We start from the raw sequence: 25,456 nt of genomic DNA, 5'->3' as shown, positions 1-25,456 counted from the left end.
TTCCATCGATCGCCACGGTCATTCATCTGCGATCGCCCCGCTCGAATGATCCTATCAATCTCGTTCTTCAGCGTAAAACAGTCTCCTGTGTCGTGGCCAGCTGAGCGGTGATACTCGCACCACTTCGTTTTGTCCGACGCGGCTCGAGGCGGATCGGACTCTTTCTCGCTTCCTCGACTGCGTGGGTCGCCTTGACCTCACGAAGCAGCTCTGTCAGATGTGAATTTAGACTCTTCCCTGACTCCTCGCGCCGGCGAGAGTCTGCCTGATGCCACGGTCTGCGACGTTCAAAATTTTTCCTTTTAGGGTACAATGGCTCCTTCACAACCTTTTCCCCCGTCCTTACTTTCCTATCTCGCCTCTTGCTGCCCTCTCCCCTCTCTTTGCTCTGTTTTTCTTCTGGCGACGCGTCTCTCACCTCGCCATCCTTCTCCTTCCTTGCACGCCGTCGCTTGAAGGCATCATCCTCCTCGTCCAGAATGTAGGTGTTCGCTCGTGCCCAGATCTCTGCCATGGACTTTCGGCTCAATTTGCTATTCAACTTCCCTGGCTGTACGCCGTTCTTGAAGGCCCGCGCGCAAGCATGTGGCTCTGATTCCTCAATCTTGACGGACGCCGCGCTGAATCGTTTCACGTACTGCTTCAGAGTCTCACCCTCGGATTGGCGGACATTGTAGAGATCCTCAATTGTCACTTGCTTGGTTTTACTGGCGGAGAATTGGACAAGGAACTTTGATGAGAAGTCATGAAAATTCGTGATGGATCCTCGGGGTAGAGTGGTGAACCATGCCATGGTCGTGCCTTTGAAGGTAGATGGAAATATCCTGCACTTCACGGCGTCAAAGGCTGCATTGATCACCATTTTTGTATTGAAATATAGCAGGTGCTCTTTGAGATCAGCTTTCCCGATATATGTCTTGAGGACAATATTCTTCATGTTATCTGTTATGGCCACCTCCCTCACTGCCGCCGAGAACAGCTCAAATTCAGCCACGGCTTCCGCTTCACGCTCGCCTTCATCCTGCTGCTCGGAACGATAATATTCCAGTTGTTCTTGCAAGTAATCGTTTCGCTGCCGTATATCATCAACGCTACGGATCAAGCGCCTCCAATATTGGGCGGAGATCGGCGCTTGAGGTGCCGAAGTCTCCTCTCCCGAAGCCTCGGGTGAGTGCGCTGGTGATCCCTGCTGCTCCGGCGAAGTTGGCGGAGAAGGTAATATAGGGGTTGGAGAAGGAGGAGGTGGAGGTGGTGGTGGAGGAGGAGTTAACTGATCGGTTTCTTCACGGCGAGCTTACTCGCGTCGCGGCCTGCCTCTCACGCGACGTGGATGCGAAACGCGATGTCACTCCTGATCTTCGTCTCGTCATCGACGACGTGTCTCCATCGATCTTTGTCAGCGAACCAGAGAACTTCAAGCGAAAGATTGACAATCGAAGAAAGTCACACAGAAAATCGAACTTCTCTAAACCAAATCGCGTTCCACGTAGTCCGGGAATCAAAATCTACCGTTCCCCACAGACGGCGCCAAATGTTCTATCCAAGAACATAAAGTGAAGGTATAGTACCTTATATGCAAGGAACGTGATGTGAGATTCCTAGAGAGAATGAGAGCGTAACCGCTTTAGAGAGAGAGTAACTGAATTTCCATGTTGTTATTTCACAAATGAGCTAAGAGTCCTTTACAATTGGTATCATTCCCCTATTTATAGTTGGGGGAGTTGGGCTTGACATCTCCTACTTATCCTAATGGGCCAGTTGGGCCTTCCCGCCCAAGCCCCAGGTCCGCTCATCGCCCTTGGCAAGCGCTCTTGGGTGAGGGACCCCGGGGTCTCGCCCAGTCCCGTGGGTGTTCGGGTTGAGGTTGTAGGTGGATGGGGGTGAGGTTGCAGGTTAGGGTTTCAATTGGGGTGAGGTTGGGGTTAAGGGTGGCAGTGGGTATGGTGGCAGTGGGGTTGAGGTGGTTGTCGAATGGTGGAGGTGGGTTAATGGGGAAACAAAGAGAAGCAAGGGAACATAGAGGGATAGCGTGAGTGTGGGAATGAGAAGTTTTTGGAAGAAGATGATTGTGGATTAATTTTTTTAATTTGGGGGAATTTGATTTTGTTAATTAATTTCGAATTAGATTTGTTAATTTATTTTATTTTTTTCAACTAAATTTAAGTTTCTGACTTGTTATTTAATTTTATTTAATTTTTTTTTAATCCATGTCAGCAAATTTAATCCAGTCAGCCTGCCATTTCATCACCGGGCTCCGGCGAGGACCTACTCCAAACGTTTTACAAAGAAGATGACCATTTACAATAAATTTTCAGGCGAGGGACCTAGATCAGACGGCGACTCAAAGACAAGGACTAATATGATACTTAACTCTTTTTTTTTGTACATCGGAAAGATAAATTGCGTCCGTCAGGATTCGATCCCTGGACTTTCCCTTACCCAACCCATATGTTCGATCCTCCAACTCTTACCACTTGAGCTATCTTACTGGGACTACAAATATATAGTTACACACGAAATTTTTTTTCTTTTTGAAATTATTTACTCCCACCTCTTTGTATATTTTTTCTCTTATTCAAATGATTTATCTCTCATTAAATGACATTTCTCAAATCACTATCGGTGAAATAAAAGTACAAAAAGGCGAAAAATATGATTTTAATAATATATTAAAAGTGATTTATTTTAGATTTTAGAGAAGCTTTAACTAAAGTTTAAGTTATTTTTTATTTGATTATAATTGTAAAAAACACTTTTCATTATGAAAATGATGCATTTTTCACAATACAAGAAATACTTTTATAACTTAATATTTTTTAAAACCTTAATTACTTTGCTAAAAGTTAATGGATTAGTAAATAAGTGTTGGTCGCAATAATTAAAAATGAATGTATAAAGTCAAAAGTTTAATTCTTAGAAGACTCACTTTTGGGGTAATATTTGACTTATTTTTATCACACTATGATTGTCTCAATAAATGATATGATATCTATGATAAAACAAAAACATTTGACTCGCTCTTGTTGTTAACCGTGAATATAGTTGGCTAAAAAAGGCGTAATCTAAATTGGTGAAAAAATAAAAACAAATTTAAGTCAAGGAAAGACACGTGTGGATGGCCAGCTATGATGATGCAATTGCAAGTACATAACTAATTGATGATTTAATTCGAACATGTTGACGTTTTGAGTGTATGACCAAGTTGTTCATCATCTTCAACCTCCCAAAGTAGTAGCTCAATTCTCCTCAAACTCCACAAACCAAAACTTTCCTCTTATCACAGTGTAAATGTACCAAAGCCTCTATGCATTCATCTTACTATTATCAGTTATGGTAGCAGCACAACAACACAATCCCTCTCCCAATCCATACCTCACAACCACCACAATTCTCAACCGCAATTACCAGAAAATGGTCAAAACCTTCAAAGTCTTCATGTATGAACCAAACCAAACCCAATTATTCAAGTTCAGAACAGAACCAGAGTCTCTCTTCTACTCTTCACTACACAACAGCACTTACCTCACCAAAAACGCTGAAGAAGCACACATGTTCTTCCTTCCATTCTCCCATCACACCTCCACGCGCTCCCTCGCGCGTATCATCACGCGCATCCGCAACGACTTCCCTTACTGGAACCGCACCCTCGGCGCCGACCACTTCTACCTCTCACGCGCCGGAATCCCCCGCGAGGCCGACCGGAACCTCGTCGAGCTGAAAAAAAACGCGGTTCAGATATCGTGCTTCCCCACGCCGCGCGTGAGGTTTGTCCCTCACAAGGACATCACGCTTCCTCCGTTCCTTGACCCCCACGCGCTGGTGATTTCCGGTGGCGCGTTCTGCGTGTATGGGAAAGGCAACGTGTCGTGGGTGGGGGAAGCGCTGCGTTCAGGGTGTGTGCCGGTGGTGGTGGCGGAGGGGCCGGTGAACGACATGCCGTTTATGGATGTGTTGCGGTGGGGGGAGATGGCGGTGTTTGTGGAGAGTGAGGAAGCGGTGAAGCGCGTGTTGAATGAGAGTGACGCGTGGAGGGAACGGTACGCGCGTATGAGAAGATTGGGTGTGGTGGCGAGTAGGCACTTACTGTGGAACCACACTCCTCTGCCGTTGGATGCGTTTAACACGATCATGTATCAGCTGTGGCTTAGAAGGCATACAATCCGATATAGAAGCACTCAATAGAACTCTGTATAGAACTGTTTTTGTACAAGCATTTCTATTTTATTTTTTTGTACAAGTAGTCTTTAATTTAAATTGTAATTGCATTTTTAAAAGTGCAGTTTTGGAAACTAATAATATGTTAATTGCATTTTTCAATCAGCATTATGTTTGAATATAAGTGTTGGTGTAAGTATGTTTGAATATTCGGTTAACACGCACTTTAAGATAAAAAATGGAATTATGATTTCTTCACACCTCATTTTGAGGTGAAAGGAGGTGGAGGAAGAGAGAGATAGGAAGAAAAGAAAAAGTATGAGAGAGAAAGTATGAGATGTGATAGAGGATAAGAGGAGAGAGATAGAAACAAAAATAGGTGGAAATGAAGTGTTTAAACGATGAGGTGTGTATATATCATTACTCTAAAAAATGAATGAAATTCTTATAGTATTATGGATGAGATGAAAAAAAGTCCATCTTCATTGCACTCAACTGATATCCAAACACATACTAACACTTTTTTGGGCTTGGACGTATTACAAAACCTTGAATATAGTGAAAATGAATCTACATTTTCTGAGGAAAGTCCCCTGAGGTTGAATCAATGGAGTGGACGTATCAAACGTCTTCTGTTGGGACTTTCTGAATCAAAGTGCACTACTAGGTCTGCAATAAACTGAGTTAATGCCAAGAAAACCCATCATCTGGATTAACTTCATGAATATTAGCACTTCAAGTGATTCCAAATTATAATGAAAGCCTCTTAATCATCTTCAAGAAAACTTCAACTTTGCCAGAACGAATCACTTCTTGACTAATTTCAACACGTCACCAACAAGATGTAAAGAACCAGTCACAAGGACCTGATGAATCAGCAGACAAACTTGTATGTTAGAGATCTTATAGTAGACAGAAATGTAAGTGCTATAATTCAGCTTGAAAAAGAGCAATCAATTTTAGTTCAAGATGTATGTATTTCAATTTTCAATAACAATTTGTTTTTTTTTTAAAGAAGAACAATTTGTAGATATCCATATTCTCTATTCTGTATCTATACCAAACATTGGAATTCTATCAAATCTTACAGGTGGAACTAAAAAATAGAGAAAATTGTGTGATAATTGTTCATAATGTAATCAAGTATCAAGTCTTTCAAACACAACAGAAGTTTGTGTTTGGGTGAACCAACTAATTAAACGCTTGTGATAACAAACACTAATCACAGAAGTGCTTATTCGTAAGTCAATCTAAGCAGCTTATGAAAATAAACTCGCCCAGTTTGGAAGAGCTTATTTGAGCTTATCTGACAGCATAAGCTCTTATGCCAGTGTTTGGGAGAGCTTATGCAAACAGCTTATGGCATGCCATAAGCTATTTTCAGCTTATTTTCATAAGCTACTCAGGACAGCTTATGAAAAACAGCTAATGCTTATATACAACTTATTTTTAATTTATTTCAATAAATTTTTAAAAATAGCTTATGAATAAGCGCTTATGTCATAAGCGCTTATGACCATAAGCGCTTAATTAAGCTGTTTTTCCAAACGGGGCCTCAAAACAGCTATTGGTTATAAGCTCTTTTCATAAGTTTACCCAAACCCTTGCATAAATTTTAACACTACAAGATATATAAAGCTCAAATAATGAGTATCAAGTGCGCATAATATTTAATCGAATTTTATCATTAAATTTATTATCTTGTAATGTCAGATATTCACAAGTCTACTGCGTAACTTATGTTACCTGGAAACGAACTGATTGATTTTGTTGCACTCTGTCCCTGAGCCACTTGATTGCTATTGGCAATGAGGAAAACACTGCGCTATGTTCACAATTGCTGGCACTCATTTCCAAATCATCTTTTAGTTCTTCAGAAACAATTTCAGTAATTTTACCTGCTTGGACAAGTGATCACAAACAGATTGTAGTCATGAAATGTTCTAAGGCTCTAACTTCAAAGACACAACTTAGAGAAGAGAAAAGCAAAAGTTGGAGTGAAAAAGAGACATGCTATTCTCCCATCATGCAGAAAATCACAAAGAACTCTAGGACTTGATGGTTTTATAAGATTGTTGGACTGAGACTTGTTAAGGAGAACGTGACAAAAGAAACTATCCTGAAGTTCTCTGATCATGTTAGAAGAAGGAAATCTGATTAAAAGGGGTTCATAAACATGGAACCAAACTTAAGGTGAACCATTAAAGTCACTAGGGATATTGTTAAGATTCAATATTGTGATAGAGTTCTCTCAAGGTTGTTATCAATTGGTATCAAAGCCTTCCATCGTGTCTCTCAGGCCTCAGCTGCAAATTAGTGGCGCAGGGGATGACGTCTACATTGCAGTGTTCAATTTCAAGGTATGAGACTTAGACCCACATTGGAAATATGAGATACTAATGTGAGGTATATAAGGTCTTGGGATCTCCAACTACTACGGCTAACGCTATGTTTGTTTTTCAATTCCATTGAACTGAATGTCAACGGAGTCTCAGTGTTATTGAATTTTGGTTGTTGATAAAGCCTAGAGGTATCGACTACAAAAAAGACTTGGTTTTTCTTGCAGTAAGGTTAATCATGGACAAAATAGCTAACAGAGACAGCCAAAATAAATTAAGTGGAATTAAGCTAGTGTTATATGCAAGTGAGACAGAATTAGGCAATATTCTCCAAGGCCAGATTAGGGATTATAGAAACTATATGAAAATTGTATCTAAGGTTAAGGGCACACAACCTAAGAATCTTCACAACTTCAACATTTTTTCCCTCTACATAGAAAGTTTTCTTTTTGACACATAACTTCAACCTAACAAGTGCAGATTTTTTACAAAAATAACAGGGAAAGAGTTAGCTAGTGCAACCAAAATCGACAGTTTGACACAAAAGAATCTACCTCTCGTAGTTGCCATCACTAACAATAGTTATGGCTCTAACTCTATTCCATAGCCTCAAAACAATCTCAAATAATCAAATTTGCAAGTCTGAATTCTGGATACAATTTAGTATGTCACTAATCAATACCTTTGTTGCCTTCAATGAGATTTTCCCACACTCTTTGAAGATTGAACTGCCAAGACAGATCAACTTTAGAATCAGTTGGTGTTAAAGCCTGGGGTCCAACCTTGTTGTATACAGATAAACTTGGTACAAAGAGCGCCTTCTGGAAGTAGACACCTACAATTTCAGTTTAACTGTTTCTTTATTCCATGGACAAAGAAAACTTTCTTCAGAAAAAAATTACTGTAAAAAATCTGAATTACATTTTCTCATATTAGCCATAAACAGAACTAACAGAGGAGTCAGCCACTTATTTGCGAAAAACTATTAATCTTTAGAAGTTGTTAATCATATAATATAAGGACTAACCAGTATTGGGTTATTGTGTTCTAATAAAAATCCAGAGATTACTGACCATGATCAGCACATGTTTTCATCAGGCGAGGAAGAAGCAGCTGAGGATCTCGAACTGTCAAACAGTTGAACAGCAATATCTGCAAGTAATCCAATGAATTCAATTCAAAAAGTTTCATGAAAAAATGAAGCATCAATTTTGATTTAAAAAAAGGCAGCTCCTCTCTAATTTAATGACCTTTTAATTATTCAAAAGAACCCTTAAAAATAGCTAGTGTGTTCATTTGAGAAAAATTGATGTTTGAATCAATACATGTCAAGCAAAAACGTAAAAACTGGATGTTTCAAATCAAAGATTGAAACATTTGCATCTCATTACTTCTGAGAATGCAGCTTAGTCTAAATGTCTGTATGTGGAAATCAAACATCAGTCAGGAATAGTTCACAGACTTCCTAAACACACTGAACACAAGTAAGAGAATAAAGAGATCAGATAAATAACCATCCTGTGGGTAATGGGTGATTTTGTTAACGTAATGCTAGATTTAAACTGATAAATAGGAGACTGAAGTAAGCTGACGAAGAAGAAGGTCAACTAACCTGTCTCAAGCTATATTCTTGAGAATTATAAGGTATAGAACTGGGATGTTTGAAGAAAATTGATAATCTGTATATTTATGGCTCCTATTAAGATTAATCTACATGCCTTAAGATAATGTTAAATACATCATATGTTCCCTAAATGGTGATTTTTAAACTATAAGCATCAGATATCACTAGAAATTAATTATTCTTAGTTCAAACATTTGTGAATGGACATGCTCAACAGAACTGCATTACAAAACTTTATTTTACAGTGACCTATGCAACTTCAAATGCTAATTTCTCAGCTAATATGTACTTAAATTTCAAGATAGCTTTTAAATTTATATCTACCGGAGTGGGTTTTCGCTGGTCTCCTATTTGGCGCATCTTCACTACTTCATGTGAGAGTTTAGAACTATCAGGTTGCTGATGAAACAAGGTCTTGTCCGGGTTGTATTCTTTAATGGCAAGAGAAAACCACCTTGCACATACTTCCATGCTTTCAGGACTATGAGCTCCATCCAAAAAGAAAACAAGCTCATCTGATCTTTCACTCTTGATGAGTTGGTCAGGAACAATCTGAGCCCTTCCTTGCAAACTAGCACATGTTAACCCTTTAATGAACTGCTCTGGCAAATGGTCCTTCATGCAGGGAGATGAACCACTTCAGCAACAAGGCATAAAAAGAAAAATGAAAAAGAGGGTGTAAAAAGAACTACTTTAGGAACTTACAGTTTGCTCCAAGAAAGTGTCTCCAAGATGCCCAGTCCTTTTTAGCCATGTATTGCACAGTGCAATGGCAAGAGCAGCATTTAAATATTGATGCTCACCTTCAAGACCAAGTCTTAAACCATTTAGCAATTTGGCATCTAATGGGGGCACCACTTGAAGAGGTACCTGGAGTTAGCAAGATGTGCTTAGCTGACTGAATGTAAGGACCAAAACATAAACATACTTGCACAATATGTTAAATTGCAATTAAACTCATCACATGTCATAATAACTTTGCATTTTTAATCCTAAACAAACATAGTGCCAAATTATACCCTTTTACTTGATATTGACATGCCAATATTATACGATTACGTGAAGTGATGAGCCATTCAGATTTCTTTCATAAGAAGCAAAACAGCTTCATGAAAGAACATACATTTAACTGAGAAGCCTTCTCTTCAAGAACATGCATGGCTTCATCAGGTTGTGGTGTTGTAAAAGCTGGAATCCGATCCTAGAAACAAATGAACAAATAAACCAAAAGGATTTATTAGGAAGAAAGTTCACATTGTCGATAGACATCAAAAAGAAGTTTTCGTCTTCAAAAGAAGAAGAAACTATTCCACTCCAAAATATACCTTGAAGATACCAGCCTTCTCACCAGCAATTTCTCCAAGAGTATTCCCTGTTAATAAAATCCATAACAAATAAACCCAACTGGCTGAACAAATTAATGGAATTGCAGCTTTATGTTCAACCATATTCTGATGCTTCATCTATATCACTTCCATCTTTAAAGGTATATTTTAATAGTTATAGGAGTGCATTAAACAAGTTTTACCAATAATTCAAAAATAGAAAACTAACCAAGAATCTCCATGTGGTCATATCCAAGGGAAGTTATTCCACACACAATAGGTTTATGAACCTGAAACATAAACACATGAAATGAGCTTGTTCCTAGCTATTTACTTCTAGAAATATGAATACATATATAATATACCACAATTCAAATCCATGCAGCATTATAATATTAGACCAACAGATTTCTGCTGAAATAAGAACTATACATACCACATTTGTCGCATCATATTTGCCACCTAATCCAACCTCCATTATAGCAACATCTACCTGAATAAAAATTGAAATTAAAGTAGCTCTTATTCATTAATAACGATATATATAAAAATATTGTATATCTAAAAAACAAGTTTGCATATAAATTTAAAGTACAGGGATCAAACCTGTTCTGCTGCAAATATCTTGAAGGCAAGTAAAGCAAGGAAACGAAAATAGGGAGGCATTGGAATATTATCGTCAGTTTTTTCCTGTGCACCACCAAAATGAGAAACCAGTACATGATGAGTAAGCACATCAAGTTATAAACATTCTCTAAGAGGATGTAACATCACTTCTAGGTGATCACTGACAGTCAGGCTAGCATACACTTATAATATAGTATGACAGTTGTACTACACAAGAATTGTGATTATTATGGCATAACAATGCATGGGTTTTCAGAACATAAGGCGGTTTTTCTAGACTCACCATATTGTCCATTAAAACCATGTTTTTTTATTATCGTTTTTTTTTTTGTTTCATATGACATCCAACTCGATAGAGCTTTAACAACCACGCCAAGTTCAACACTCACAATCATTTGTTCCTCTGCTCATTTAAAAATATTAATGACCCCTTTCCGACACATAATTTACAAGCCCACACTGAAGTTTTGTCAAGGCCAAGGGCACCACCAGGCCTAATTGTTCTCTTTCATCACGATTATCTTCTAAAATCAATGCAATAACTCAAGAAAACAACGAAAAAGCTTCAAACTACAACCTAATTAACAGGAAATGCTCTCTTTATTGCTCATAAGAGATACAGGCCAGCTAATTTACAGAAAATGCTAAAGTTGCAATAAGAAATCAGTAGTACAGATATAGTACAAAGGCTATTTGGCAGTGGTTCAAAATAAAAAATAACAAAAATATGACCAGAAACAAACTCAAATGAAATACTTATGCACAGAAACATACCTTTAGTCTATCATAACACCACCAGAAGTATGCTAAAAATTTATCTTCACAGATTTCCAGACTGCAGAAGCAACAAAAATAATGCTAACGAATAAGGAACTGAAGTTATGCTGCAACTAAAAGGCCGCATAATATTATGTCTTTTCTTCAGTCTGTGAAATTTGGTGAAGTAACAGAAGTACAAATACTAAAGAATAATGTTCAAACAAGTCCAGTATCAACAAAATTATTCATTAGACCACTATGCACCTCAGACAAAGCAAATGACAGATACATATGGAAATCAAAGGGTTCAAATAAACAGCCCATTTAAAGTAGAAAATGAATTCAATATGAGCATGTCACAAGTAAATGAGTGCAGAGGAAAAGGAAATAAAATCAAAAAATGAATCTGAAGAACTCACCCATCTAAACGAAATCGTTCTCGGATATCAATAAGGTGAGGCGATGTAAAGAGTCCAGTGTGAAAACCGCAGTTACGTAATATAGATTCTGAAAAGGTGCATGTAGACCCCTATGGAACCACAGTTCACAAGAACAACACACACCATTAGAATAAGCATAGAATAACTATGATATAATAACAGAATTATAAATCCATAGCCAAACTTTTCTCTAACTATAATAGGCCACAAACTACCAACCACAAATCAATAATTGCAAGAAACAATATCCACCATTAGAATAAGCATGGAATAACTATGATATAATAACAGAATTATAAATCCATAGAAAAACTTCTCTCGAACTATAAGAGGATAACTATAAGAGGCCATAAATCAATGATTGCAAGAAACAAATTGAACTTATCATCATGGCTTCAATTCCAAGAAACCATCAAAGTTAATAGAAAGTAGTACCTTCCCTTTGGTACCAGCCACATGGATAATCTTCATCTTTGAAATATCCTCCTCCAAATCCAACATCTGTGGAATTACACTTCATGGTTAACACCAACCTTTCCAACAAAGTAACCAAAAACTCAAACTCAATTCACAAACTTTATTACCTTAAGGTACTCAAACATCACGTTGAACTGATCCCCCATGTTGGTACTATCAGCACGAGTGCGTCTAGTGATCAAAGACGACAAAGCCTCCATTGCTTCTTCATAGGGAGTCAAAGATGAAGTTTTTGGGACCGTATCGCCACCCTCTGCAATAGAGAAGACCCCACAAGAGAAAAGAAATGCAAACTTCATCAAAATCAAATTTTTCAATGAGTTGAAGCAACCCAGAAGGGAGAAGAAGAAAAATGATTGAAAGATGAAACATGGGTTGGTAGAGATGAATAGAGAAGGACCTTGTTCTGCCATGGTGGTTGAAGGTTGAATCTGAATCAAACAGAAAGTGTGAGTGTGAGAGGGATGGGAGTGAAATGTGAAGAAGATAGCAGGTGAAAAATGGTAGGTGGAGTTGAGATTTTGAAGGATTGAGAGTGTGTGAAAAGAGTTGTTTTTTGTGATATACGATGATTGTTTATTTGGTATATAATTATTTTAGGATTTAATTTTTTATATATATTTTTACTTTTTAGTATAAAATTCTTTCAGCTAGCATTTTATAGCTTTTTTTGGCACATTTTAAAAATAACAATTTAAATGTGTTTACGGGAGATCCTCCTTCAGGAGTAATCATGTTCGAACCGAAAACATTCACGTCATTGTGGGGTTAACTCTTCCAGTGGTTGTTATCCACAAAACTCAAACCTGAGATTTTGCTTATAAAAAAAAACATGTATCATTTGAAATCTAATTAGAGTGACTTGTGAGATTATGATCTTCCAAGTGGGGTTATGATCTTCCACAAACTAATCTCTGAGTGACTTGTGAGATTAGCCTTCGGGACCAAACCCTATGATCTTTATATAGAAATCTAATTAGAGCCCATTAACCCTAATTAGGTTTACTATTGAGGTGTTAACATTGCAAAGCTCATACCGACATATGATGTAAATTAGGCTTCTTAATTAGATCACCCTATCAACTCAAAACTTATTATTAGCTTAAGTGTAAATGTCTTAATTTATAAACCATATTAGGTTATTAAAAAATAACCCAACATATTATATTGTTTTAGATGTTGACTTGACACTTTAGGCCTTTAGGGGTTATCCAATATCCATGTTTCATGGAGATGAGCTTTAATCATAAACGGTTGAACTTTAGTTAATGATACAAACTGTTTATTTCACTGAGTTGCTAATCAAGTTTCTTTTCACAAGTCCAAATACCAGATACAAAATTAAAATTCTATGCTACAATTTCTACTGCATTGCTTCTTCCTAAATTCCACCATGTGTTTATTGTAGAAACAGCTTGGTGTCATGCTTTGGGCTTATTCATTTGTCTTGCTACAAATCATTTTGGCTTATAAAAAAAAAATCACAATAACATCCCATAAGTTTTGAACTTTATCAGCATTCTCTATACTTAAAAAATGACTTTCACGTTCACCCTTTTTATGACAAGACATTCATGCTAAATTATCACAAGCCCCACCTAAATGTTAACCTGTTGGGACTAGGGAAATTGAAAAACTCAGAAATCATATTCGAGAAATATCTTTCGAGTTTTAAATTTTAAAAGCAAATAGTCTGAATTATGTTCTAGGTTTTAAATCCCAGAACATTAAGTTCTCATTTTCCGAATTTTCAGATTCCAATAACAAACTTAAGTGAGGGCATTATAGTGTTTTGCTACATTTAAGTGGGTGAGAAATTGAGTGATTGGGGGTGAGAAATTAAACTCCCTTCACTTATCACCTTACAATAACATTGCTTGTAAGTTAGTGCAGTCCGGTAGGACATGTAATAATTTAACGGTGAGTTAGCACTTAAAGATAAGTGGGGGAGATGATACGATAGCATTACAATCTCAAATCCTTCCCATTCTCAAGCCCTGCTCATTCTCAATCGCCTTATTAGTCTTTTTCACAACATAACCAATGTCTCGTTGCCTGGGTTCTCTTATCAAAGGGAAAGATGGAAACAACCAATGTCTCGTTTCGTGCACAGCAAAATAACAATGGAGTGAAAATAATGGCTTTGGTGGAGTTTTATCAACGTGCTTCTCTCCTTTACAGCTTCTAATGCAAAGTGGCGACAAGGGGTAGTTTCATGCCAAGTAAGAACTCAAAATCAGTCAAATTGAAATGGCCCAAACAAAGCTTCCATAATGGAAAATCATTTCTATACATTTTTAAAGCCCTACCCAGTAACAAGCAATTATCTCGTGATATTTTTCTTCAACCACCGCCATCTAAAAGCTGAGACACAATCAAAATGCCAATAACAAGCCATGCACTAATTGCTAGTAGGTAAAAGAAACAATAAACCCACAAGATAGGACAAAGGCACTCATGAAAAAAAATATGCAATCCATCAAAGCATTTGTCGGAGCTGTTGGTTTTCCTTACGAAGAAGCTTCACTTCTTTCATCAACTCGGCTTGGTTTTCCAGAATGGACTTCATCATGGTTGACATTTCCGTCTGTTGAATGAAACAAATGATTAGAGACAAATTGAAATATGGAAACCACCATTACTTACTCCAGATGCATACCTCTTGCAGATGAAATTGTCGTAATACTTCAACATGAAGGTTTCTAATATCCCCGTGTATTGATCTCTGAAAGGAATCTAAAGTTTCTTCCAAGGTCCGCTGAAAAAGCTGCAGCGTAAATGAAGATCCTTGTTGTGCATCTGACTGAGATGTTTTCTGTTGTGAGAGTATTCCCTATCAAATTTGAGAAATCAATAACATAAGAAAACTAAAAAAATGTGTATTGACAGATTATTACAATAGATATTCAGTAAGTAATTTGCGATCTGAATATCACCAAAACTAACACAATCTATATCAATGAAACCCATACATGGCAGTTCAATAAAAATGCTGTACTCTCTTCTGAAAGCAAATACAACTACATGCAATTCAATAATCAGATCTAATATAAATTGTAAAATATAACATACATTTGTCAGTGGTAGAGAGCCTGATTCTGCTAGAGCAGCTATATCAGACTTCAACAGCAAACTATTCAGAAGATCTTCCTTGGTTTCTGCTCCTGATTTCTTAATCTTTGGTGAACCAACTGAAAGAGATACTCCATCACTGAAAGTAGATGTAGTGCTAATTCTTTCAGCATAAGTAGATCTTCGTGGAAAAGACATCCTAGGGGAATCAAGGATTCTTGGGGAATCAGTATTTGCCTGTCCAAGGCTAGTTTTTGTATTGATGGACAAAGGCAAAGAAGTAGAGAACGTGTGATCAGTAAACCCCGATGAAGTCTCCTGGCTCGCAGAGGCATCCTTGGCACGTAAATTAGCATAACTTACACCCGAACTGGTATAGTATATAGTACCTGTTGATGAGGGTGTGTCCTGCATTCCAGATAACATTGATCCTGCTGTCTGACCAGCAGAAGACAGCATCCCCAAACGAGATGGTAAATTGACAGGCTGGTTTGGGTACGTATATTTATCAGTCAATTTCTCACCACCCCATGCTTCTGGAGGAGTGATGGAAGAATCTTCACTCTTGGAAGATGGAGGAGGAGTTGACCCCACAAGTGGAAAGGAAGATTGAATAATATCCTACATCAAGTTAGCATGCAATATAATAAGTCAAAAGAGGATAATCTAACTGGTCATAAATAAATATCAAGGGTGTTTGGAATGTAAAAAACATGACTTGTCCATCAAAATCATCTGTTTTAAAAGGTTTAACATGGGGAAAGGCTGCGATATATAATTGCTATAAACTTAGAAATCAGGTCACCGGATTTGTCAGCATTTGACTTGATTTTAAATAAATAAAATATTTTACCTTTCCTAACCTTGTCAAATTACCTTTTATAAGAGTACAAATGTAAAGTAACAAAAATCAAATAATTATTTCCAATTTTAGTTATTCCAAACACAATGAATGTTGCCAAATACAACAAAGAATTCAAATCAAGCAGCATATTATACATGAAAACCTAGGGTATGATTTGATGAATCAATATATAAAACAGGTCTAATAGATTATCTTCTATAGTATTGGCTTCCTGCAAATTATAGTTAGATCAAACACATGAATCAAATCCTCCTAAGAAATTCTAGGCCCCAAAGAAATTCAACCTTTTAGCTAAGAATTTGGAAAATAAGCCCTCAAAAGAGTTTCTTCGTGGTGCAAATAAGATCAAGGATAATTAAACTGAAACAACCCATGCCAACAGTCAGTGGGCAATAAAGAGTATTCTTGGATGACAAAGTTTAACAAGGCAGGAAAACAGGAAGAGAAATGAATTTCTAATCAAAGAAAACCAATTTTACTGCTCTTTTCAACAACCAAGTTCTCTGCCCCAAGCATATTAGGGTGTGTTTGTTTCAAGGTTTGTGTAATTATTCAATGGAAATTTGACTGTACATTTAAAACAAGCTTTAAAAAAACATAACTTGTATGACTCTATGTTTGTTACAAGCTATACAAAATACTCCAGGGTACTGTTGATGCACAAGAAAGTAACATGCCATATTTTGCTAGCTTTTAATACCCATAATGAGGTTAGATGTGTTATTTTCCCATGAGACTGTAAGATATTCTGAAAACCTTCCAACTTCTACTGCCACTTCCTTCTACCACATTCTTTCTCCCATATTTTGATTTTTTTATTAAATTTAGTTTAAAAAACATTTTTAGAAACGTTAACTAGGAATAACATTCCCTGTCATAAAGTTCTTGGAAGTATCATTTCTGAGAATGAAATTATATGACTTGAAACAAACACCTCTTAGGGAATTCAAGTCCTACACATTTACAATGTTTAACTGAATGGCGTGGATGGCATTTTATAAAAATTTATTGCGCTTCAAATTGAAGGTTTGTTTATAGATCAATATTTCAGAGGGTAAACTCAATATTAGAGAGACAATAACCTGCTTGGCAGTTGAGACAGATTTCCAATCAGATATTGGATGGTCACTGATTCCTTCTTCTGAATTTGGAAATCTTCGAATGGATGATGGAAACAACAAGGATTTTCTATCTGCATATAAACTATCCTTCTTTGTCCCACTTTCATTCCACAGCGAAGGTGTTATTGGCTGAACATCCACAAGAGGGGAGAATACCTCCATGTCATCCTTTAAGTTATAACTACCACGAGGAGCATGCAACCTTGAAAGGGTTCCACCTGGCCATAAATGGTTACGATGCGGTGTTTCCTCAGCATTAGAGACATTATGCATGTTTGATGTAAATACACTGTTTGATGCTATAAGTGAAGATGCTTCAACAGAGGCACCTAGCCGACCAGGATTCCTAGTACCAGACACTGATGTAGATAGGGAAACACTTGATGAAGTTGCTGAAGGTAAGGGATCAGGCATAAGGATTGAATCTTCAACAGAATCTCCCACAAGAGCAGTCTCAGCACTGCAATTTCTTTCATCAATAGTAACTGGTTTTGATCTTTGCCAGCATAAGCTCGTAACAGCCTGTAGCACGCTATAATAATTTAGTATTAAAAGAGAAAATTTAGTTCAGATATAAATTGCTGATCTAATCACAGAAGACTAATGCTTAATTTAAAACAGTTTTATTTTATAGTGCTAAAGATAGAACTTTTTATTTTTAAATGACTGACTTCATTTTTGCATTTGCAGAATCAGTCCACATCAGGGAAACAATTCATGGTCACATCTATATTCAATTAAATATCAGAAGTTAAAAACCAGGAAATCAGGAAACAATTTTTCAGCTATTGAATAATTTATGCTTCAAAATCGCGTATTTCATGAGATGACTGAGTTTGTAGAAGTTGATTATCATTTTATCAGAGACAGAAGATTCTTTCGAGCACTGTCAAAACTTCTTTTGTTTGCTCCAAGTATCAGCTTGTTGATATCTTCACTAAATCCTCAAGGGGTCCAAGGATATCACACATATGTTCCAAGCCGGATGCATATGATCTATATGCTCCATCTTGAGGGGGGGAGTGTTGAGATATATTCAGATACAATAGAACTGTTCTGTTATGATTCTATTATGATAGATTAGGATAAGATATATAATTATGATAAAATAAATCGTTAAGTTAGTGCATTTTCTTTTAGATAAGATTTCTTGTAGATAAGAGCTTATCTACAAGAAAATGCACTAAATAAGCTCCAATAAGTGCTCTTTGGTTTGCATCCAAACGAGTAGATAGTAGGATAAGAATTTATTTTTTAGACTTGTAGTTGACTAGGAAGCCTAGTCTATAAATGTTGTACTTCTGAATCTATCAATAATCAATCAATTATTCAGAATACTTCCAGTTTCAAGAATATTAAAACATAAATAAGGTACCATCCCTACCCATTACAGTAAAGCAAGGGAATTGCTAAGGAGGCATCTGTAACCAAAGAGGAAAAGCGAATCAATCTTGTACATCTTATGATGTCTACTTCTCCCAACCTGGGGTTAAGAAAAACTAACTGTAAGCAATTAAGGAAGCTTAAAGAAGCCCCATAGTTCCATGAGTCCATGTTATGTTTTTCTTTTTTTTTATGGTAAGAGTCCATGCTATGCTAGTGTTAGATGCAAAGTAGTTCCCAAATACTTCCACTTCCATGAGTCCATGTACATCTCATTATCAGGTGAGGCAAATATTAAACAGTAAATAATTGAAGGCTTAAAAACATTAAACCATGAAGACAAGACAAAACACTGTAAATGAAGCAAAAAAATACCTCTGAACTACCAAAAGCATGAAGAACAACAAAAGGTTGTGGTTTTCCGCGGACATCATAGAATGCCACACGGCCATTGCCAGTTCCAGCAGCCAGCATCCATCCATCATCTCGAAAGGCCAGTGAAGAAAAAGGCGATTCATAAGAAATGCAAGATGATGGTCTTCTAGATCCAATGTCATAAGTGTATAATTTTTTATCAAGTCCAACACTAGCAATGATCTGTCAATTGGAAGATATCAGAGAGCAAATTTATCATAAAGGGTCACGACTTCACAGCAGAATGAAACAGCCTCGTTATGTATATAAAATTAAAACAATCCATGAAAAAAGAAACCTTGTCATTGGATGGAGAGAAGCTAATACCAGCAGTTGGTGCAGAATGCTGCTTCATCCAAGAAACCTTTTTTTTCAAAAGCAAAGGGAAAAGAAAGAAAAATATATAGTCAATTTCAATGTATACATTTGAAATAATAACAAAAAAAGGAGACGTCAAAAAAGGAAAACTTCCTACATAAAGAGATAATTCGTTAAACTACAATAAGACAAAACTGATTATTAATAGCATGTTTAGATAATAGTTTACATGCCTCAAACCGAGTTTCATAAAAAACTAACATGGTTGACAAATCTAAGGTTGGGTTTATGTTTGAAGATAATTTTGGATCCCAAAACATGGTTTAAATGATAATCCAATTATCCTAAATTCCTAAAAGCTTAGGTTGTTGTGTAAAAGCCACATGAATGGTTTTATATTGTATTTCTAACACGCCCCCTCATGCAAGAAGCGTGGACAATGCACATGCTCACATACCATGTGCTTAAATTCAACTTTTTTTTCTTAGAAGTATTGGGGCCGGCAAGGATTCAACTCTAGACCACTTAGTCATAGAGGCTTTGATATCATGTCAAACAACCAATTATCCCAGAAGCTTAAGATGTTGAGTAAAGGTCACATGAATGGTTATATATTATATTTCTAACAGAAAAAAAAAGTTGCTTTTCAATACAATCAAACCACGACTATAAAGGTTTTATGAGAGACAAATGTTATGACTAACGAGTACAAGTTGTTCTCTATTACTAATTACTAATTTACTATTTTGAACATAGAAGACCAATTGATTGCTCAACTATTAACCAAGTTCACAACTGTAGAATGTTGCAGCATGTTATATAATCATGGAGTTGTCACGTCCCATACCTTGGGACTGCGACCAGTTGTATCCCACAAATGTACTGTCCCCTCATCACCGGCAGTAACAAGAAGGTGGCGATTCACCCGCGAATAATCAAGAACTCTCAACACCTGGTCTTACAATGTCAAAAATGGCAGATTAGTCCATATACACATACACAAAGCCAAAACACGAAGAAGCAGAGGATTTCACTTAAAACAAAGAAGAAAAACCTGTTGATTGGGATCTTTAAGTTCAGCAGCCCTTTGGCCTGAAGCAAGGCTATGAAGTATAAGGTCCCCACTAAGACTGATAGAAGCCAAATATTCATCTTTGCAATTGTACATTACTCCTGTGATAGTATTAGTATGACCTTTGAGCCATTTAATACAGCGCTTCCTTTGCAAATCCCATATCCTTACAACTTGACCACTTCCTCCCGAACATATATATCTGGATGCCTTGTTGCTGAAGCTGATAGCCGATATAGATTCCTACCGAAGAAGGTTAAAGTGAAAAAAAAAACATGAAGTAACCCAGAAAGAACAAAAAGAAAGTTATCGATTGTGCTGCAATCATGAACTACCAGTACCACTAACACACCGGAGTGAGCACATAATTACGGCAAACAAAAGAAAAGAAAGAACTTGCTCAGGCAGGAAAGTAACTCTAGTTAGTCTCTATAAATGCTCTTATAGAGTTGGAGGAGATACATCAAAGAAGAAATTAATGTATCATACTAAGGGGTTTCCCTGTCTTTGTTCATTCTCCTGAAAAATCCATCAAGAACCAACTATGGCAAGATAGCCAAAGGAAATTCTTCAAAGTGTTTTTTTTATTAATTCAATTCTTAAAAAAACACTATAAAAATTACACCAAGGATCTCGCAAGCAAGTTTATTTTGATAACGACAACGCATTTAATTAGTCCTAAATTCTTATAAAAACCACTTCAAATAAGTGCAAAATTTACAATGTTTCAGCAACACTAAAATGAAACATTTAAATTTCTGTACAATACACTACAATACATATTCCACATCCAAAAGCAAAAACTACCTCAATGTTGTCACCGCTGTCAGTACCGGCGAGCGGAATGGTCCCCATGCTGTGCCCATTCTTACGCCACAAGGAGATCCTCTTGTCATCCCCAGCACTGGCCACAACCAAATCTGCGAAGAAACCAAATTCAGCAGCAGAAAAAACAATGCAACATCCAATTTCACAAACGAATCCAACATAACCAGAACCCATCAGAATTAGAAAATGCAAACCCTAGAAAGCAAAAAAAAAATTGAACTCACTGGTGTGATTCCACTTCACTGAGTGGACTTGAGAACCAGGAGAAGGGGTGAAGCTGAGAGTACAAGGATCGCCGGGCTTGACGGAGGCGTCGAATAGCTTAACGGTGTCGCCGCCGCTTGCTGCCAACAACGCCATTGATTGATCCTCCGGAAGCAGCAGTGATCTAGGAGGAGATTTGCGAGGAAATGGGCTGTGACATTCGCGATTTGGGAATGGGAATTGGAAATTGGAAACCCTAGTTCAACGAAATCACAGAGAAGAGAACGAGAGAAGATGAGAGTTGGAAAATTTGAAAGATGAAATGGAAATGAAGTGGGCGCGTTTTATATTATATGATCCAAATCTGGGTGGGAACTTTATATTATATCATCTCAACAATCTTGATTTTTACATTTTCAGCCAATGTTTGGTATTTTGAATAATTTTGAGGCATTATAATTTATATCCAATCATATTTCAAAAATATGGAGAAATTGTTTTATTTAATTTAACTGGTTGAACGAGGAAAATGATCATTCAATAAAGTTAAGACGAAATCGGCTCAAATGCCAAAATATCATAGCGCACATAAGTTAAGAGACTTGAAGGAACACCCTCCACTATACTAAATTGGCAAAGGTCGAGGCGTTTTTAGTCAGAAAATCTGCAGCAGGGTTATCACTCAATCCTCCGAATAAATAATAGATCAAAATAAAAAGAAATAAAATGACAATTATAAATAAGCAAAACTACATAGAAAGACCTTGACGGATCGTTTTCACCATGAAAAACGTTGCAAACAATTTGTCTCAAAGCAAATAGATCTGAATTTAAGATCCACTGCAAGAGCATGACTCACCAGAAGCTAAGAGCCTCTGCCAACCCCGATGACTGGACTTGGGGAGGAAAAGAAGAAGCAGAAGCCAAGACCTCTTTGCCACAATCATGTTAAGCTTATAACAGAAGCATCCTAAACAGAGGCATCAACATTTATTTTAATCCATATCGAAGAGGGACATTGCACACCCTTGAAACTTGATTCATAAAAAAAAATTATACACTATAGTGAGTTTACATTTTTTTTGGTCCAACTCAAATTCAATAGTTAGGTAGATCAACATTTTCTCAAAATGATGCACAAAGAATATTTTCTTAAGGAATTAATACACACACGTAACACTTATATAAGGTGTGTGGCCGGCTGGTAGCTTGAATTAGACTCGCTTAATGTACAAGAGATTAAAATTATTAGAACCTAAGCAACCTAGAAAAAGTGAAATACAACAATTTTCATTCACTAAATCTATTTGAATTCGCGTTGGATAAAATTATGTTAAATAAAATCATGTTTAATTTGATATGATAAAGTTTGATAGAATGAAGTTTTATTTTATATCGTTTTTCTCAATTCTACCCTTTGCTTAAGTCTCGTCATAGTATCATACCTATGTAGGGAAAAATGTCACTTAATCATCCACACATGACACGCCAATTTTATTTATAAAATTAATTTCTCTTTTTTTATAATCAACTCGGACTTTGAAAAATTACTCACATAATTTGTCTTTAAAATTGATTTTAAATTTTAATTTAAAATCAATTTTACATGAATTTATATAGTAATGCATAACAATACTCTTTTATCAAATTAGAATATCAAATTATCAACATTTGGTAGACACTGAAAAGACTAGATGTAAATTTTTTTTTTTCATATCGGAAAAGATAAATTACACATTTCAATAGTTGATCCCTAAACATTTCCCATCTCACTCATACGTTCTTCAACTCTTACCACTTGAGCTATCCTTCAGAGATAGATGTAGATTGATGGAATAAACACTTAAACAAATATTTTTCTTGTTAATTTTTAGGCAGAAATATAATTTTACTTAATACTACTCCCTCCGTTCCTTATTATAAGTCACATTTTTTGAAAAAAAATTGTTCCTAAATATAATTCACTTTCTAATATCTAGGAAGCATTAAATATTTTTTTCCAAATTCACCATCATATTTAATATGAAAGAGATGATGAACTTTTGGAATATTAACTTGTAGAGAGAAAATCATAGGAAAGTAAATAAGGGTAGTCTAGGAAAGCTAATCATTTTCTTTACAAATTTATTATTACTAACTACTTTTCTTAATCTAAGAGAATTAGTTTTTTTTTTTGACTTATAAATAGGAACAAAGGGAGTACTTTTTTAGCTGAAATTTAGGTCTAATTACACTTTGGATCCCTTAATTTAAACTATGTGTGGTTTTAGTCACTTCAATTATTTTAAGAAAATTTAGTCCCTCAACTTTTTGATTGTTACAAATCAAGATCATATATCTTGACCATTTTACTTAAAACTCTCAAATTTTTGCTTTCTTAAAAAAATTATTCACAAATCAATATCAATATCAATATATATTATAAAAGAAGAACTTCTATCAACCTGATTTAGTGACGTGTCATTCTCAGGTTAATTCTCATAAAAAAAATCTCACGTGTCATTCTCAGGTTTATTCTCATAAAAAAAAATTCACGTGTCAATTCGTTAGATAGCTTCTCTTCTATTGTGGGTCTTTTATTTTATTTTTGAATTATTTTTGGAGGGGGTTGTGAGTTAGTTTACACGCACACCAACAATCATGTTTAAATTGTGCTCTTTATTATGCTATTTAAGTAGACTTGAGTGTTCAAGTCATCATCAACTAGACATTGATGGTGTGAATGAATGTATTGCTTGAAGAGTTTCAAGCCTTCAACATGACCAAAGAGAGTTATAGATTGCTAATGCTTGAGCTGTTGAATTTACAGTCACATTTTATGGTGGGTGGGAGTACTGTGCATGTGTCTGACCAATGCCAACCCGTAGATAGTCGGTTTCTATTTCTGCTCATTATCTATTATCTATAACTACTACAAAGAGATAGAATTTTTTTACTATTCACATTAGGGTTTTTAAAAAATGTTTCGCAGGTGCACCATAAGGATTACTTTTTGGTTTTTCTATTTAGTTTCAATATAAGAATTAAAAACTTACAATCTATTTCGCTGTGTTTTTCTATTTACCTTTTGTGGCTACTTTTCCCTTTCAGTACTTTTCTGAGCACTTTTCATTTTCATTGCTTTTCTGACCACTTTTAATGTTTTTCATCTTCATGGAATTTTACTTTTGAAGAACAACTCACCTTTTAAGCACACTTTTGATAATTTAAAACGCTTATAATTTCTCTTCTTCATCTATTTAATCCCTCAACCATCTATTACTGTCGGGTTTTGTTCTTTGTGAGTAGCAATTGAAGTCTGGGTGTGGCGACAAGAAAGGTTGGGTCTTTGTGAGTAGCGATTGGAATCGGATCCATCCAGGTCTATATTTCTTGCTTTCAATTGGTGATCGGAATCAGATCCATCTTGTAGTGTAGAGGTGAGGCACAGCCGTTCTTCCTGATCTATATTTCTTGCTTTCAATTCACATACATATTTTCTTAGGGTTTCTTACCGTTTTTTTTTTGGTGTTACAAGGCTCAGGTTTGTTATCATGATGGAGTATATTTTTTATTGTAGGATTTGTTAGTATGAAATAGCCTTACTATATTCGTTCTTTATCTTATCTGATTACATTTTACTTGTAATTTTGCGACTCTAGCATATTGCTGGACGCCTAGAGCGAGAGGGGACTTCTACCGATCTGGGTATGAGTGGTCAAATACAGTCAGAGTCAATGCAGATAGGACTTGCTATGCAACATTTGGGTGTCGAACAATGTTGACACTGCGTATGGGACAGTCTTATGTATGTTTTGATTATTTTCTTAAGTGATCTGGCTTACTTCATTGTGTCAAAATATTGTTCATGATCATATTCCAATTTCAGGCAGAATCAGTTGTGAATGTTGGACCAGCAGTTTATATTTCTCCATCAGGGCCAAATCCTATAATGGTGCAGGTTCGTCATTTATTTTGAACTATTCACATTAGCTGATGTTTCAATCAAGTATTCAAGTTGATTAACATGCCATAAACTGAAATGTGAAAATTATGCAAGATTAGCTTGGTTTAACTGCAATTAGATTGTTAGCAGCACATTGAAGATTGAAAGAAACACAGCTGATAACCACTTTTATTTCGGAACCTTGTCGTAGTTATGTTGTTCAACAAAAATATTCATTGTGGAACTTGAGTAAAAAAATATGATATTCACATGTACTCTTAAGTCTTAACATATTACACTGTATGCTTTTTTCTTGGCTTCAGAAACAATATAAACTAAGTATTCAATAGATAGTGTCATGATATGTGAAAGAATGAATTAAAAGAATGACTGAGGATTGCTGCGAATCCGATTATATTAATACTCGAAGGAAGGGGAAATCAGATAACATCTTTATTGAACTTGTAAGAGAAAAGAGGAAAATTAGGGAAATATGTCTCTTTAAAAG

At 36.1% G+C, this 25,456-nt stretch overlaps 4 protein-coding genes across 4 annotated transcripts; 1 reads left to right on the top strand and 3 right to left on the bottom strand.

Moving 5' to 3' along the window:
- Positions 1-67: 67 nt before the first annotated feature.
- LOC130726894 (uncharacterized) lies at positions 68-1,370 on the bottom strand. Its single transcript, XM_057578249.1, has 2 exons — positions 1,299-1,370; positions 68-1,189 (listed from the first exon to the last, which is right to left on the bottom strand). Exons 1-2 carry the CDS (start codon positions 1,368-1,370, stop codon positions 68-70), a joined length of 1,194 nt encoding a protein of 397 aa, XP_057434232.1.
- Positions 1,371-3,196: 1,826 nt separating this feature from the next.
- On the top strand, positions 3,197-4,320 carry LOC130733684 (probable glycosyltransferase At3g07620). Its single transcript, XM_057585920.1, has one exon. It carries the CDS (start codon positions 3,289-3,291, stop codon positions 4,180-4,182), a length of 894 nt encoding a protein of 297 aa, XP_057441903.1. The 5' UTR covers positions 3,197-3,288; the 3' UTR covers positions 4,183-4,320.
- A 223-nt stretch (positions 4,321-4,543) lies between these two features.
- LOC130733683 (folylpolyglutamate synthase) lies at positions 4,544-12,285 on the bottom strand. Its single transcript, XM_057585919.1, has 16 exons — positions 12,147-12,285; positions 11,854-11,999; positions 11,705-11,770; positions 11,249-11,358; positions 10,845-10,905; positions 10,050-10,133; positions 9,880-9,936; positions 9,673-9,733; positions 9,444-9,490; positions 9,242-9,319; positions 8,824-8,988; positions 8,443-8,733; positions 7,568-7,646; positions 7,177-7,329; positions 5,902-6,053; positions 4,544-5,021 (listed from the first exon to the last, which is right to left on the bottom strand). The coding sequence occupies exons 1-16, from the start codon at positions 12,157-12,159 to the stop codon at positions 4,962-4,964; spliced, it is 1,623 nt and encodes a 540-aa protein (XP_057441902.1). The 5' UTR covers positions 12,160-12,285; the 3' UTR covers positions 4,544-4,961.
- A 1,544-nt stretch (positions 12,286-13,829) lies between these two features.
- On the bottom strand, positions 13,830-21,435 carry LOC130733682 (protein NEDD1). Its single transcript, XM_057585918.1, has 10 exons — positions 21,044-21,435; positions 20,799-20,911; positions 19,974-20,234; positions 19,767-19,871; positions 18,900-18,965; positions 18,563-18,784; positions 16,766-17,326; positions 14,819-15,439; positions 14,406-14,579; positions 13,830-14,333 (listed from the first exon to the last, which is right to left on the bottom strand). The coding sequence occupies exons 1-10, from the start codon at positions 21,177-21,179 to the stop codon at positions 14,226-14,228; spliced, it is 2,367 nt and encodes a 788-aa protein (XP_057441901.1). The 5' UTR covers positions 21,180-21,435; the 3' UTR covers positions 13,830-14,225.
- Positions 21,436-25,456: the final 4,021 nt, after the last annotated feature.

Source organism: Lotus japonicus, chromosome 1, assembly GCF_012489685.1.
Source record: "Lotus japonicus ecotype B-129 chromosome 1, LjGifu_v1.2".
Classification (NCBI taxonomy): domain Eukaryota; kingdom Viridiplantae; phylum Streptophyta; class Magnoliopsida; order Fabales; family Fabaceae; genus Lotus; species Lotus japonicus.
The sequence above is the reverse complement of the archived record's forward strand: the minus strand, read 5'-3'. Positions and strand labels throughout refer to the sequence as shown.

What these genes read in the sequence shown, in the direction of transcription:
- LOC130726894 (XM_057578249.1), bottom strand. Translation starts at nt 1,370, where the DNA reads ATGACGAGACGAAGATCAGGAGTGACATCGCGTTTCGCATCCACGTCG. An exon ending in AGAGGCAGGCCGCGACGCGA is followed by an intron (nt 1,190 to 1,298) that starts GTAAGCTCGCCG and finishes TCGCCGGAGCAG; the next exon opens with CAGGGATCACCAGCGCACTC.
- LOC130733682 (XM_057585918.1), bottom strand. Translation starts at nt 21,179, where the DNA reads ATGGCGTTGTTGGCAGCAAGCGGCGGCGACACCGTTAAGCTATTCGAC. An exon ending in ACAGCGGTGACAACATTGAG is followed by an intron (nt 20,235 to 20,798) that starts GTAGTTTTTGCT and finishes CTTCTTCGGTAG; the next exon opens with GAATCTATATCGGCTATCAG. An exon ending in CAACTGGTCGCAGTCCCAAG is followed by an intron (nt 18,966 to 19,766) that starts GTATGGGACGTG and finishes TTGAAAAAAAAG; the next exon opens with GTTTCTTGGATGAAGCAGCA.
- LOC130733683 (XM_057585919.1), bottom strand. An exon ending in TGACCACATGGAGATTCTTG is followed by an intron (nt 9,491 to 9,672) that starts GTTAGTTTTCTA and finishes TTTTATTAACAG; the next exon opens with GGAATACTCTTGGAGAAATT. An exon ending in GAAAACATGTGCTGATCATG is followed by an intron (nt 7,330 to 7,567) that starts GTCAGTAATCTC and finishes CTGAAATTGTAG; the next exon opens with GTGTCTACTTCCAGAAGGCG.
- LOC130733684 (XM_057585920.1), top strand. Translation starts at nt 3,289, where the DNA reads ATGTACCAAAGCCTCTATGCATTCATCTTACTATTATCAGTTATGGTA.